This window comes from Gigantopelta aegis, chromosome 8 (assembly GCF_016097555.1).
Source record: "Gigantopelta aegis isolate Gae_Host chromosome 8, Gae_host_genome, whole genome shotgun sequence".
Classification (NCBI taxonomy): Eukaryota; Metazoa; Mollusca; class Gastropoda; order Neomphalida; family Peltospiridae; genus Gigantopelta; species Gigantopelta aegis.
This window is the reverse complement of record NC_054706.1, coordinates 23,844,350-23,859,825: the sequence shown is the minus strand read 5'-3', so window position 1 is coordinate 23,859,825 and position 15,476 is coordinate 23,844,350. Positions and strand designations below refer to the sequence as shown.

General features: G+C 40.0%; 2 protein-coding genes across 2 annotated transcripts in view; one reads left to right on the top strand and one right to left on the bottom strand.

Annotated features, from left to right (window-relative positions):
* The first annotated feature begins 2,955 nt into the window (after nucleotides 1–2,955).
* On the top strand, nucleotides 2,956–6,162 carry LOC121379449. Its single transcript, XM_041508092.1, has 2 exons — nucleotides 2,956–3,180; nucleotides 4,105–6,162. The coding sequence occupies exon 2, from the start codon at nucleotides 4,118–4,120 to the stop codon at nucleotides 5,666–5,668; it is 1,551 nt and encodes a 516-aa protein (XP_041364026.1). The 5' UTR covers nucleotides 2,956–3,180; nucleotides 4,105–4,117; the 3' UTR covers nucleotides 5,669–6,162.
* A 932-nt stretch (nucleotides 6,163–7,094) lies between these two features.
* Nucleotides 7,095–15,476, bottom strand: part of LOC121379552 (protein PXR1-like) — a gene marked incomplete at its 5' end in the record, with an annotated part of 21,819 nt that continues 13,437 nt past the window's right edge. The window contains one exon of the mRNA XM_041508197.1: nucleotides 7,095–7,160. Coding sequence (XP_041364131.1) covers nucleotides 7,095–7,160 — 66 coding nt within the window. The remainder of the gene's footprint in view (nucleotides 7,161–15,476) is intronic.

Sequence of the window (15,476 nt, the reverse complement as noted above, 5' to 3'; positions counted from 1 at the left end):
AGCTTAAGGCGACATCACACGATGTGAGTACCTCGTACGAGAATAGCCGACTGTATAGCAACCGATGAAAGAAAGACATGTTTTATTTAACGACGCACTCAACACATTTTATTTACGGTTATATCGCGTCGGACATATGGTTAAGGACCACACAGATATTGAGGGAGGAAACCCGCTGTCGCCACTTCATGGACTACTCTTTCCGATTAGCAGCAAGGGATCTTTTATAGGATCATCCCACAGACAGGGAAGTACGCACCACGGCCTTTGATATACCAGTCGTGGTGCACTGGCTGGAACGAGAAATAGCCCAATGGACGTAGCCTTGAGGTAAAACGGTCGACTGATGCGCGGTCGGTTTGGGATCGATCCCCGTCGGTGGTCCCATTGGGCTATTTCCCATTCCAGCCAATGCACCGCGACTAGTATATCAAAGCCCGTGATATGTGCTATCCTGTCTGTGAGATGGTACATATAAAAGATCCCATGCTACTAATGGAAAAATGTAGCGGGTTTTTTCTCTAAAATGGCTGACATCCAATAGCCGATGATTAATAAATCAATATACTCTAGTGGTGTCACCCTTAGTACCCTCCCCTTGTATCCGCGCCTGAGATAAATTCCAGACGCCTCCTCCACCAAAATGGCTATTTGTTTTTCACCCACTTCGTCATTACCGGCTCAACACGAAAGGAAACTTTAAAAAAAAAGGTTTGGAGAAACTAATCTGTGTAATAGGCTCACCCAATCAAGAAGTTGGTTTTGTTTTGTTGCCTAAGTCCCTGTGTATTCTCTCCCTCAGGATATAATTTGATCACGGTGGCTAATGTAGCACGCTAGAAAGAGTGTATTAAAAACAGCGAATAGTCCTTTTATAGTGAGAGATTTATTTACCTGAAAGCGCTTTTATTGAACTGAGACGGGCTTATCTACAAAACAGTTTTGACGACACCTGTTTCAAGACGGGCTCTCTCTCTCTCTTTCTCTCTCTCGCCAGGTAACTACTTGAATGAGTCGTGTGTTTGTGACGTCTAGCGACTAATCGTAGTGCACATGTGTGAGTTTTCTTGTTTTCTGTTGTGAATAATGAAAAAAAATACATTTGTAGATTTCGCGAAACGAGCAGGGTGATATCGAGTGTATAAGAAATCAACAATATTTCGTAACCTGTGGGATTTGTTATTGTCAATATACTATAAATATGTATAACTGTGAAGTGAATAACTGTTATGTGAATGACATTTGGTGAGTCTATGTTACCGACAAGGTGAAATCGGTGTTGTCTGCTTTTCAAGACCTGTGGAATTCGTTATTGACGATATTATGTAACTGTTTGTCAAGATGGATAATGGAAATTCCACGTAACAGACATGGTGAATCACTGTCTTAGAAACTAACGGTTTGTTCGCTACTGCGGAACTGGTTATTGTCAATTTATAACTGTTTTTTAAGGTGGGTATTGACAAAATTAGTTTTTAGTTTGTTATACATAAGGTGGATGTCTTAAAAATTGAAGGCTTTTGAAGTATCTTGAATTTGTGCGATTTTGTTATTATCTAAATATAACAGTTGTGTGAATGGCGAGTAATTAAATGATTGGCAATTTTTACTAACGGTGTGTATATATATTTCTTAGTCCAGTGACCCACGGTGTAACAAAGACCGTGGTATGTACTATCCCGTCTGTGGGAAGGAAGGAAGGAAATGTTTTATATAACGACGCACTCAACACATTTTACTTACGGTTATATGGCGTCAGACATATGGTTAAGGACCACACACATATTGAGAGAGGAACCCCGCTGTCGTCACTTGATGGGCTACTCTTTTCGATTAGCAGCAAGAGATCTTTTATATGCATCATCCCACAGACAGAATAGCGCATACCACGGCCTTTGATATACCAGTCGTGGTGCACTGGCTGAAAATAGCCCAATGGGCCCACCGACAGGGATCGACCCCAAACCGACCGCGCATCAAGCGAACGCTTTACCACTGGGCTGCGTCCCTCCCTCACGGTGTAACAAAGTCAGTGGTGTGTACTATCCCGTCTATGGGATGATGCATATAAAGGTTTCCTGGCTACTAATTGAAAAGAGTAGCCCGGGGAGTGGATGCAACAGGTTAAAAGTGTTTTGGAAATACCAAAAATCACCATTTGTGTGTACAATTTAGAAAACAATCAGCCCAGAAATAAATAACTTGTAGTAAATACCATAGTAAGAAATAATTGGCGTTCCCTGTGGACTATAGAATATCGATAATATATATTGTAAAATGTTACGTAACTCTCAACGACAAAATTGATATCATGATTCAAAAAGTATCTTAATCGAAATCTAATTTTGGCAGTTGTGAATTACTCTCAGATTGGTGACGTATAGTGGATACACTAAAATATGTTCGAAGTCATACATACATACATACATACATACATACATATATATAACGTTGAGTGCGTCAATGAAATGTGTCCCTTCTTCCTTCACTAGCGATGTTAAGTGTATATATATATATATTAAGATATTTTGCTTGGAAAATTTAGTAACTTAAGTAGCAGCGAAAGGTTTCTTCTCTAACTTCTCCAATAAAACTTATACTTCCATTAGACGTATGTGGAAGTATAGATCTGGAATTATGCGAAAATAACAAGTATTCCTCAAATTGTATATTAAAACTAACATACAGTGCTGATCACTGTGTGTTTTAAATTGCTGAGATCGACGGATAGGGGTTCTGTGCTAAACATCTAAAGCTGAGTTGAAAGCGATTTACAAACTCGAGAGTAATTGGCTTTCCGATACGAGAGACATTCATTGGGGTGGAACAAACAACAGTGAAAGGTTTTGCTGGCAGTTATGACATCGATGTTTGCTGTGTTTCACGGGTTATGCACATACCTATTACAAAACCTCGGTGTTTCATAACTCGGCTGAACAGGCGGTCGGTGAGATTTCTTCGCTCGACGTGTAAGTCACTCGAGACTCATTCAAAGGCTTGGAAGCAATTCGTGTGAAAAATGTGCCAACATTATTTGGCAGGAGGTGTTGTCCTTGCTGGATGATATTGATGTGCCAAGGAGGCATTCAGATATGTTTTCATCGAAACCTTCTTATGTGCGTGGCCTTTAGAAGAAACTTGTTTTATCTAGTTCTTTTCAGCTAGTTTGCATGTCTGCATGTGAGTTTTTACCTTTTATTGCTGATTAGCATCAAGAACGTATTTGTGTCTGTATTCGAGTGTTAACGGTTTGTGAGTGGTCGTAATCTTCCTGAAGATATCTAATTATAGTTTCTCATGACAGATGTCGGTGTTTCTTTCAACGGACAGTATAGTTAAAGCAGACGTCAATATTTCATTCAACGGACAGTATAGTTAAAGCAGACGTCAATATTTTATACAACGGAGAATATCAAAACAGACGTACATTTAACGAGCAGTATAGTTATAGAGAATACTACATGAGCGGTCGTTAAATACCGTTTAACGAGCGAAAGCGATTTGGATAGGTTTTTAAACAACCAGTTGTAAGATAAATGGTATCTAACGGACACGAATGTGGCATTCTATTTCAAACATATCTTCAGAAAACAGTTTTTAAATAAATTTAAACGCCTTTTCCAACTAAAACCTATGTACGGCCCTAGCGCTTATAGTTAACTTGTGCGTCACAGACAAGTCAATTTCAGGTTAACTTGTACGTCACAGAGAGATCGATTAGACCGTGCTTTTTATTTTTCATTGGATGGTATGGCATTGGTGACCTGGTCATCACCTACGAGCAGCCAGTTGTATGTCTTTAAAATGTTATCGCACGTATGTGTGTTAACACTATATATATATATATATATATATATATATATATATATATATATATATATATAGTGTTATGTGTGTGTGTGTGTATGTGTGTGTGTACAAGTGTGTGTGTGTGTGTATGTACAAGTATGTGTGTTTGTGTGTGTGTGTGTGTATGTGTGTGTGTATGTGTGTGTGTGTGTGTGTATGTGTGTGTGTTATCAAAAATAAGAATGCTGTTCTCACTAACAGGTTTGTAAGAAACCAAAAAAACACTACTTTGTTTCTCCTGTTATTTGTTTTCAGCGAAGAGGGCACGATGCCAAGCGAATACCTCAGTTCCAAATTAGCGTGGCCTCCCGCCGCCACCGGTTTGTCGAACCCGGTTAAGAACGACTTTCCCGTCCACTTGAAGAATCTGGATCTTATGCAAGAGACCCGGAATGTGAAGCTGTCCAACGCTTTGTTTTATTCCGTGCTGAAGGGACGCCTCCAGAAGACGAAATTCCTCATAGACCAAGGCATAAACGTGAACGCCCGCAACGACCACGGTTACAACCCCCTGGTGGCGTCGCTGCACATCGACAAAGACAGCAAGAGACGCAAAATGTTTCGTCTGCTTCTACAGAATGGCGCGAACCCGCTAGCGCGCGACGTTCCAAACAACAGAGACGTGTTGTCGTGGGCGTGTCTGCTTGGCTGCTCGGAGCAGGTCGTCACCCTCCTGACGGACTTCGGAGGAGACATCCATCTGACCGACCTTGACCGCCATGGGTTGACCGCTTTTCATTACGCCATCCACTCAAACAAGGAAACTGTCGTGCGGAGTCTGATCACCATATTCAACAAATACAACATATCGGTGGACATACAGGACGGCCAAGGCATGACTCCCTATGTCCATGCGAGGAGATTGGGATACGTAGAGATCGCAGACTTACTGAGGAACGAAGGGAATGCTTCCATCGGCCACGCAGACAATGTCAGCTTCAAAAGTCCCAGAGAGTGGTCGCAGATTGGTAGATTTGAACGGCAGTGGGACGATTATCACACAACGAAGAAGGAACTCGACAGAGCGAGAATATGTGGGAGGCTAAACAGAGCCAAGGCACTGAAGGAGGTGAGGATGCCATCTGTGCCGTCCATGACGTCTTTCCAGGACGACGATGCTCCCTCCTTAAAGTCATACGCGGCATCAGATGTTGGGCCTAGCACAGAGAGGAAAAGTCAACGATCTGACGGTATAGACTGGTCTTCTAGTCGAGCAGCAACCAAAGCTAAGGACTCTCGAAGGCTCGTTCAGAGTGTGTGTACGTTTCCTCCAGACAGGATGAACAACTCCAAGCCACCCGTTTTGGAGAAACGGAGTTATCTTCCCATGGACACGTACTTTGATGACGATATTGATGCTCAGAGCATCAAGACGAGATTTTCCAACAAAGCGGCCTTGAATCTACTAGCTATGACGTCAGATAAAGGAAAGCTAGTGGCCAGGTTCCACAGCAGTAAATTCGACGAATCAAAATCATCTCAGTACCATACTGGCAACGTTAGTAACTTTCTCACCATCCTGTCCGACCAATCATCGTCCTCGTACAGACAGTCGGTGACAGTTCCGCCTCCACATGTTCCAACCCCACCTGCTGCAAAACACAAGCCAAAACACAAGAGCAACGTGTCTACTCTGGCGATCATAATGGGAAGACAGAGAAGTGGAAGCAAAAAGAGGAAAACTCCGAATCTATCTAAAGCGGCCGAGTCCCGCAGAAACAAGAACAATGGCTCATACTTGGCTAAAACTTCAAAGACGAAAAACAAATCAAAGCATTTTGTTTTGCCAAATATTAAACTCAACGACCGTGCATTTTGAAAGATTTGGTAACCCATGATGCAAGGATTGGTGTTTTCCGGGAAGTGTTTTCAAGGTCACGGTCAAGGTCATTTGTTTCATTCCATAATGAGATCAAGCTGTTTGTGAAGCACGTGCCGCGTGTGCACGGATTCTCACAGAGGGGAAAATTTATAATATTCTATATTCTTTTTATATGTGTATTCTTACATAACAAAAGGAAATTGGTATGATCGATGTAAAAGATTTCAGAAATTTATATAATCGATGTAATACCCGGCGCAGACGAGCGTTTTTTAACGCATGCGTCTTGCGTTAAAAAACGCATCCGTACGAACGCAGTAAAAACGCATCGTGTGCGACCCCCTCTGCGTTGCGTTTTTTAGCTCTGCGTCGATTTTTCAAATATCAAACATGTTTGATTTTAGACGCACAAACGCATCCGTCTCCTGCCGCATCCGTCTAAATACGCACGTGTGCGCCTACTTGCGTCTGCGTTGCGTTCACATTTTTATATTGACCATTCATCTGTCTATATATCTGTATATAACGAAATTAACAATTATTGGTTTCAGTGATGAATAGAACTGTGAAAACAGACCCGACCATTAAAAATGACTAACATGTAAATGTTTCAACACAAATAATTTCCAACTGCTCATCTTTGAAACAAAGACTAGGCATGTGTAATTAATGACTGCTCATCTTTGAAACAAAGACTAGGCATGTGTAATTAATGACATTTCTAAATAGATGAAATTAAAAAATATAAATTATTGCATTCATTGTACTATGCCTAATAATAATAATTAAAACAAACAATTGTGAAATAAGAAAGATTTATATCGTAATAGTATATTGTACATAATATTTTAAATAAAGTTTATTATGTTTTAAAATGTATTAATAAATTACATTTAATTTTTGTTATTTTTCCTAGAGTAAAATATAAATAAATTAATTAATAAAAGAAATCGTCAGTGGATCGTCAGTGGATCGCAGGAACGCATCGCAGGTAGGCGCACACGAGACGCATCCGTCTGCGTTGAGTCTGCGTGCGTTTTTTTTAACGCAGACGCATGCGTTAAAAAACGCTCATCTGCGCCGGGTCTATCATACTATCATATTTTGAGATTTCATATAAAATGTATATTCAACTTCGCTATTTGAATATCTGCTTGTAATATATTTCGTGTGAAATACGTCAAGCTGATTACAGATTCGGAACCACTCGGCATATCCCGCGAATCATTCCTCGGAAGTATGGCAGTCGGTGGTATATTGGAGTCTCAGTAGATCTAGTCACATTTATGGATTTACCGAAACTAATTATAACTGTACCTAGACAGTAATGTATGTTTTAATCTTCAAAAAATATTGTAACGTCCGTATCTGTTGGTTTCTGAAAATAAAACCATGCTAGCTACCGCCGAGTATAAAACAAACTTCAAATGAGTATTAACTGTTGCAGGGCCGTAGCTAGCGGGCGGGGAGAGGAGTGCAGAAAACAATCCTGAAAAAATTATAGAACTTAAAGAAAATTCTCTTCTTAACCGTTTAAGGAGTTTTAGACTATTAACTACTCTGTTGCCCCCCCCCCCCCCCCCCCCCCCACAAACAATCCTAGCTACGGTCCTGTGTTTGGACTAGTGTGTGTGTGTGTGTGTGTGTGTGTGTGTGTGTGTGTGTGTGTAACTCCGACTTCTGGTAAACAAATAAAATAATAAATAAAAGACTTTACAGCGCACCTTCCTAATTAAGCCACCTTAGAAATCGTACTAGGCCGAGGTGCACCGAATGGGTGAACTACATAATGAAAGAAAATTCAACTATTAAATATCGAAGACTCCACGAATTCACTTGGTGTGACTGATCCATAAATTACCCACGACTTGCTGTTTTATTAATTGTGTCTGTTTGCTGGGGTGGGGGTGGAGGGTGTTGGGGTTTGTTTTGTTTTGTTTTTTGTTTCTTCCTTTTTTGTTAAAGTTAAAGGATTGTTTTGTTGTATAACGAACCCACTAGGTCACATTGATTTATTAATCATCACCTACAATTTACTAATCATCGGCTTCTGGATGTGAAACCCGCTACATTTTTCCAATAGCAGCAAGTGATCTTTTATATACATTTCCCGCATAGACAGGACCGCACATACTTTGATATACCAGTCGTGGGGCACTGCTTGGGAATCCAGGTGGTTCGCAACCACCTCAGGCAAGCGTTCTACTGACAGCTAGATCCTGCTGTTTTGGGTTGGGTTTTTTGTTGTTGTTGTTGGTTTGGGTTTTTTGTTTTTTTTTGGGGGGGGGGTGTCTTTTGATTTCTGTTTTGTTGGTGGGGGGGGGGGATTGGGGAGGGTTAAAGCATAAACAAAATTTTGTGATTGGTATTGGGAAATGTAGATAATCTGTCCAAAATTGTTGTTTCTTGATATTTTTAATAATCGTACTGAATTAAAATCATCCCAATTTTACATTTTAATGTTGAAATGTATTTGTTTTCTTCTTTCTTTCTTTCTTTCTTTCTTTCTTTTTAAAAAACCTCACCGTGGTGCAGGGGTTGAAATTTTGAGTAAACGTCAGTATCTATCTGTGATATCTGTGGTGTTTGTGTTTTTTTGCACAGTTCTTTACACTGTTTTTGTTTAAATCTATAATTTTTATATTGATGTTGATCATCACCTTATTTGTTTGCATTACCATAGTTTGACACCCAATAGCCGACCGGCGTCGTGGTTAGGCCCTCGGTCTACATGCTGGTAGGTACTGGGTTCGGATCCCAGTCGAGGCATGGTATTTTTAATCCAGATACCGACTTCAAACCCTGAGTGAGTGCTCCGCAAGGCTCAGTGGGTAGGTGTAAACCACTTGCACCGACCAGTGATCCATAACTGGTTCAACAAAGGCCATGGTTTGTGCTATCCTGCCTATGGGAAGCGCAAATAAAAGATCCCTTGCTGCTAATCGGAAAGAGTAGCCTATGTAGTGGCGACAGCGGGTTTCCTCTCAAAATCTGTGTGGTCCTTAACCATATGTCTGACACCATATAACCGTAAATAAAATGTGTTGAGTGCGTCGTTAATTAAAACATTTCTTTCTTTCTTTCTTTCATTCATTCATTCTTTTTAAAAAAGAAACAAATATTATTGTTTTGCTGGGGGTTTTGCTGCGGTTTTTGTTTTTTAAATTTACTATTGGGGGTTTTCTTCATATCAGATGTAGCCTATTGTTTTATTGATGTTTTGTCAACATTATCCACATCCAGAATCTTGATTGGGAAATGAAATATATTGATTATTGTAAAAGAGATATATTTCATGTTTACGTTGGGAGTGCAAGTCTAAATTGCACTGAAAACAAAACCTGTTCCATGGAGTTGGGATAAACAACGGAAACCTATGATTTGACTGAAATCCGATTGTCAAATATATTGCGCGTAATACTAGAATTAGACTGCCAACTATCACGAGTGAGTTGGCCAATCGCCGATCTCTCGACTTCTACTACGACTGTCCAGTTGGTAGACTGGGCGCTCTTACAACTCGATTCTCGTCTCATACAACTCCTACGACCGATTAGTTGTTAATCTGAGCGCACCTGTCGTAAGTCGGGAGTGGGTGAAATTACAACGCAACCGACCAGTTGGCCAACTTCGTCGTGGCAGTCTGAGACTAATATTAGATTAAAAGACAGGACCACACGACACTTGACTTTCCAAATGGATCAACAAAATATTGGTCGTGTGCATTTAATTGTAAATTTGTCACACAAAATATTTCATCCATAAAGTTGTTATTTTGCAATATGCTGAATTGTGGCTACGCAGCTATAAATAAGAAAACTAATTTCATTAAAAATGTTTTAAAAGGGACAGACCCTAGTTTCAGCCCATGAAAATTAGTTTAGTTAATCTACAAACCTGTAACACGTTTGAATAAAATTACAGAAGAGTGAAACATGAGTCTGTGACTTTGAAATGGTGAAATACCCTCTAAAAACAGACTAAAACTCGACTCCATAACTGTTACCTCTCCGACGCACGTGCGTTTTTTAAAATATGAGAAATGCATTTTATGATATTAAAAATACCAGGATAACCAAAAACACTTTGAATGTATGGAAATGGATAATCTAAACAATAAAATCTAAGTAAAAGTAGGATTTCAGTTATCAAAAACGGCTCTAATAGTAAAAAATATGCCTTAGTGTTTAAAAACTAGGGTTTTAATACTAACTGCTTAAATCGTTTGCAGGACAGGACGGCTTATCGATGGCGGGCGTTGAAGAGGAAGAGAAATTTACTAGAATTGGGAATCGGTTGGAATTTCATCTTCGATTACTAGTTGTAATCGGTTTGCACTAGGGTCTCCACGAGTACTCGGGTTCGGGCCGAGTCTAGCAAGACTCGAGTTCGTTCACAGGACTCGAGTACCCGTACAAGGTGAAATACAATGATCAACTATAATACAATGGACAATGTAGGCCAATAATTTCAGCAGTAGATAATCAACAATATAAGTTACACAATAATTATATGATCATGCGCTAGTTTCTCTTTTAATTTGGCCGTCCGTCACAACACTGAACATATCCACTGGTTTGTGAATGCAATACGATGGCATGATTAGGCATCCATGTTCAGCGCTGGAATTAGGATGAATAATACTATTTTACTTTATTCCTTAGTCTCTTGTTATCTAGTGTAAGTGTCGGGTACTCTGGTCCGGGTCGAGTTTGACCATCAAGTACTCGAGTCCAGTATTTTGGACTCGTGGAGGCCCTAGTTTACACCAACCGATCATCTTTCGATTGAATAATCTGTTATAATATTGCGTGTTCACGGGGATATACTTCACATTTGACTAATTTTACCTTTAATACCTACATGTGTATTCATTGTTTGGTGGTTGTTTGTATGTACCCATGACAACAAGTCCAAACCCTAGCACATTCACACGCATCCCGTCGCCTAAATTGTAGGAACAATTCAGGGCCGTAGCTAGGATTTTTGGGGGTTGTGTTTTTGTTGGGGGGGGGGGGTTCCGGATTTTTTCTGGGGAGGGCAAGCCCCCCCCCCTTGCCCCCCCCCCCCCCCCCCACCCGGTAGCTACGGCCCTGCAATTACAGTTAACATTTTCAGCGACAATCGATTTTTAACTTTTATCATCGCTAGTGATCTCGGCAAAGTCTAACCGATCGATTTTCGATTTTAATTAATCATTGGAACATCACACTAGAAGAAAGAAAGAAAGAAATGTTTTATTTAACGACGCACTCAACACATTTTATTTACGGTTGTATGGCGTCAGACATATGGGTAAGGATCACACCGATATTGAGAGAGGAAACCCGCTGTCGCCACTTCATGGGCTACTCTTTTTCGATTAGCAGCAAGGGATCTTTTATATGCACCATCCCACAGACAGGGTAGTACATACCACGGCCTTTGATATACCAGTCGTGGTGCACTGGCCGGAACGAGAAATAGCTCAATGGGCCCACTGACGGGGATCGATCCTAGACCGATCACACTAGAAGTTACATAATTAATCTGGACATCTCTGCCTTGAGGTGATCATGCCTTTAAACCATGGCAAAATCCAATGTCAGGTCATGTCAACATGCAAACAGTTTAATGCAGTGGTGGCTAGATGTCCGTGTCACTGAGCTGGTATGACCATGTCATTGGAACTATTATTATTATATTTCAGCGTATATATCGCACAACGTATTTCTACGACCATGAATATTGCTATTGGAACTATTTCAGCCTAGGTACTTGTACACCGTAGTTCTACGACTATGAAGATTGCCCTTTCTACAAAACTGCTGCTGAAAAGGCTATTTTGGAGGACTGGAATGAGGTCCATATATATATATATATATTGTTTGGTTTTGTCTGCCTGCTCTATTTGCGACTAATTCATTTCATATTTAGGCCTGGCGCAAACTTTTTCTTTTTTTTAAATTCTAATTGTAAATTTAGATATGATGTATTCAATAGCCTTATTACCCTACCAGTCTTGGAAACATCCACCGGGGAGTCTCGGATAATGTGCCCAAGACAGTCGTGATTGAACCTTCAGTGGATGTAAGCACGAGTCAAATGGTTGATTGATTGATGGAGATTGCTATTGGAACCACTTTCAGCTTATGTACTCGTATAACGTATTTTTTTTTTTTTTTAAGATTGCTATTGGAACTATTTTAGGTATTGTACAATGTATTACAATGAAATGTGTTCCTTAGTGCATTTTTTATGGGGTGAATATTTCTCGCTCTAGTCAGTGCACCACGACTGGTATATCAAAGGCCGTGGTATGTGCTATCCTGTCTGTGGGATGGTGCATATAAAAGATCCCTTGCTACTATTGAAAAATGTAGCGGGTTTGATCTCTGTGACTGTGTCAAAATGACCATATGTTTGACATCCAATAGCCGATGATTAATAAATCAATGTGCTTTAATGGTGTCGTTAAACAAAACAATTTTTTTTTTTTTTATGGGATGAAAAGCATGGGGTGCCGATACATCACTTGACTCTTAACGAATACATTCTGCGCTTTCATGTGTGATACAATAAACTGTGTTAATAACATATTATACTAGATCAGTGTTATTTCACCTTTTCGGTAAAACAAGTTTTTTTATTCCGCAGCACAGTTATTTTGAGTTGTTTGTGACGTGCGATCTCAGGCATGTTCACGAAGGCTAGCGATCACTCGCTAGACAGATTTTTGCGCCTAACGTTAGATGAATGCGATATGATAGAAGTTACATTGTTCGCGAGCGCTCGGCAACATGAACACGTAATTTTATTCCATTTCCAGGCCACTCATCGGACGTACTATGAGATATAGGGTCAATGGTCTTCGGTAGACATATCATAATCTGGCTTATTTCAGCCACAATTATTACTGCACGACTTGGCTATCAAATACTGTGGTATGTGATATCATGGGAAGGTGTATACAAATTACCACTGGACTACATCCCTTCCTGCCATATTCTGGGGGATCTGTTCACCTGATTGGATTTTTTCTCTCGTTACAACTAGTGCACTACAACTGGTCAAATGTCATGGTATGTGCTTTCCTGTCTGTGAGAAAATGCATATATAAAAGACCCCTTGCTGCATTATGAAAAATCTAGCGGGTATCCTCTGATGACTAAATGTCAGAATTACCAAATGTTTGATATCCAATAGCCGATGATTAATTAATCAATGTGCTCTAGTGGTGTCGTTAAACAAAACAAACACACTTTTCCACATACAAGATAGTATAAACCACGGCTTTTGTTATGTGACTAAATCATGTAACGCATGCTCTTAAATTGTGTAAAGTGATTGTATTTTGGGCCAGAGGCCTTTTACTGAATAAACTGTCTGTCTGTCTGTCTGTCTGTCTAAACCACGGCTTTTGTTACGCCAGTTGTTGAGCACTGGCTGGGCCCAGAAATAGCTCAGTGAACCCACTGACGGTGAGAGCTATACCACTGGGCTACATCCCGCCCTATAATAGTCTGCAAGGAAGGAAGGAAATGGTTTATTTAACGACGCACTTAACACATTTTATTTACGGTTATATGGCATCAGACATATGGTTAAGGACCACAAATATATTGAGAGAGGAAACCCGCTGTCGCCACTTCATGGGCTACTCTTTTCGATTAGCAGCAAGGGATCTTTTATATGCACCATTCCACAGACAGGATAGTACATACCACAGCCTTTGTTACACCAGTTGTGGAGCACTGGCTGGAAAGAGAAATAGCCCAATGGGTCCACCGACGGGGATCGATCCTTGACCGACCGCGCATAAAGCGGACGCTAATTTACTGGGCTACGTCCCGCCCTACAATAATCTGGGGTGCCATTAAACAATTATTATTCCTCTCTTCTCTCTTCTTTTATTTTATTACCCAGTACTAGTTAGTTATTGGAAGGAACCCACTGGGCTGTTTCTCGTTCTAGCCAGTGCACCACGACTGGTACATCAAAGGCTGTGGTATGTGCTATCCTGTCTATGGGATGGTGTATATAAAAGATCCCTTGCTGCTAATCAAAAAGAGTAGCCCATAAAGTGGCGACAGCTGGTTTCCTCTCTTAATATCTATGTGGTCCTTAACCATATGTCCGACGCCATATAACCGTAAATAAAAATGTGCGACAGCTGGTTTCCTCTCTCAATATCTGTGTGGTCCTTAACCATATGTCCGACGCCATATAACCGTAAATAAAAATGTGTTGAGTGCGTCGTTAAATAAAACATTTCCTTCCTTATTGGAAGGAAGAGCTCAAGACACTTTTTTTTCCATTTGGAGGAGGAAGTTATTAATACTTTAGAGCATTTAAAATTATATTCCATATATTATTAATAAGACCGCGAAGAGCTTACTTCTTAAATTACGACTGTAATAATTATTGCTGTTGCGGCGCCCCCCGGTAGAGCATGAATCGTTTACATCATACAGACTGTGGTGGTGTTGTGCCAAACCCATCGGCTTCCAGGCTGATAGGATCTGGGTTCGTTTACCAGACGCCTACCAGGCTTACGGGCTCGGTATCATGGGGGTCAATGAGCCCCCCCCCCCCCCACACACACACACCCATCCACACACACATACACACCACCCCCACCCCCGGTAGGGGATATGTATTGCGTTAGAAGTACTCTCAGAATATTTGTTTAGCTCTAAAATATAGAACTGATACCTGCTCTTGGACAAATGTGTATAGGCAAAAGATAACAAGTTCATTTTGTTTAATGACACTACTAGAGCACATTTATTAATTAATCATTGGCTATTGGATGTAAAAACAAACATCTGATAATTTTGAGTCTTCAAAGAAAACCCATTACCTCTTTTTTCCATTAGCAGTAAGGGATCTTTTATATGCATTTTCTCACAGTCAGGACAGCACATACCACAGCCTTTGATATATCAGTTGCGAGGCAATGGTTGGGAAGGTAAAAACCCAAAGGGTCCGCCAAGGGTGTTCGATCTGATGCACCTTAGGCGAGCGCTCTACCCACTGAGCTAATTCACACCCCTAAACGATAAACAATGCTATTCTTAAAATAAAGTAAAAGTTTGTTTGTTTAACGATACCACTAGAGCACATTAATTTATTAGTCATCAGCTATTGGATGTCAACGATTTCGTAATTCTGACATATAGTCAGTCTTAGAAAGGAAACCAGCTACATTTTTCCATTAGAAGCAAGGGGTCTTTTATATCCACCATGTCACAGACAGGATAGCACATACCACGGCCTTCGATATACCAGTCGTGGTTACGGGCAATATATATACATACATACATATATACATACATACATACATACATACATACATACATACATACATACATACATACATACATACATATATGTATATATTATATACATACATACATATATGTATATATTATATACATATATATATATTCTCTTCAAAAAAGTAGGGGAACTCTAATAAGAATTTACAATTGGCAAAATTTTAAGGTTTATTAGCTGTGGGGAATGGTTATATGATAATAGTGAATTAATTGGCCAAAACATTACAACCGGTAGTTCAGTATTACAGTAGGTTTTATGACCACCAAAGATCTTGAAGGACGATTGGGGTCAGAAGTGAAATTTGAAAGTTGACGTTTTTTTATCAGTAAAGCGCAAATTCAAACAATAAAAATGACTAAAAAGAAAACAATAACAACTGTATGATCATCAGAATGAAAAAGATTGACAGAAATAATGTTCCACAGTGATTAATCGACATTCCTGGAAATTGTCAAAATCGAGAATGACACCCCACGCACGTGTA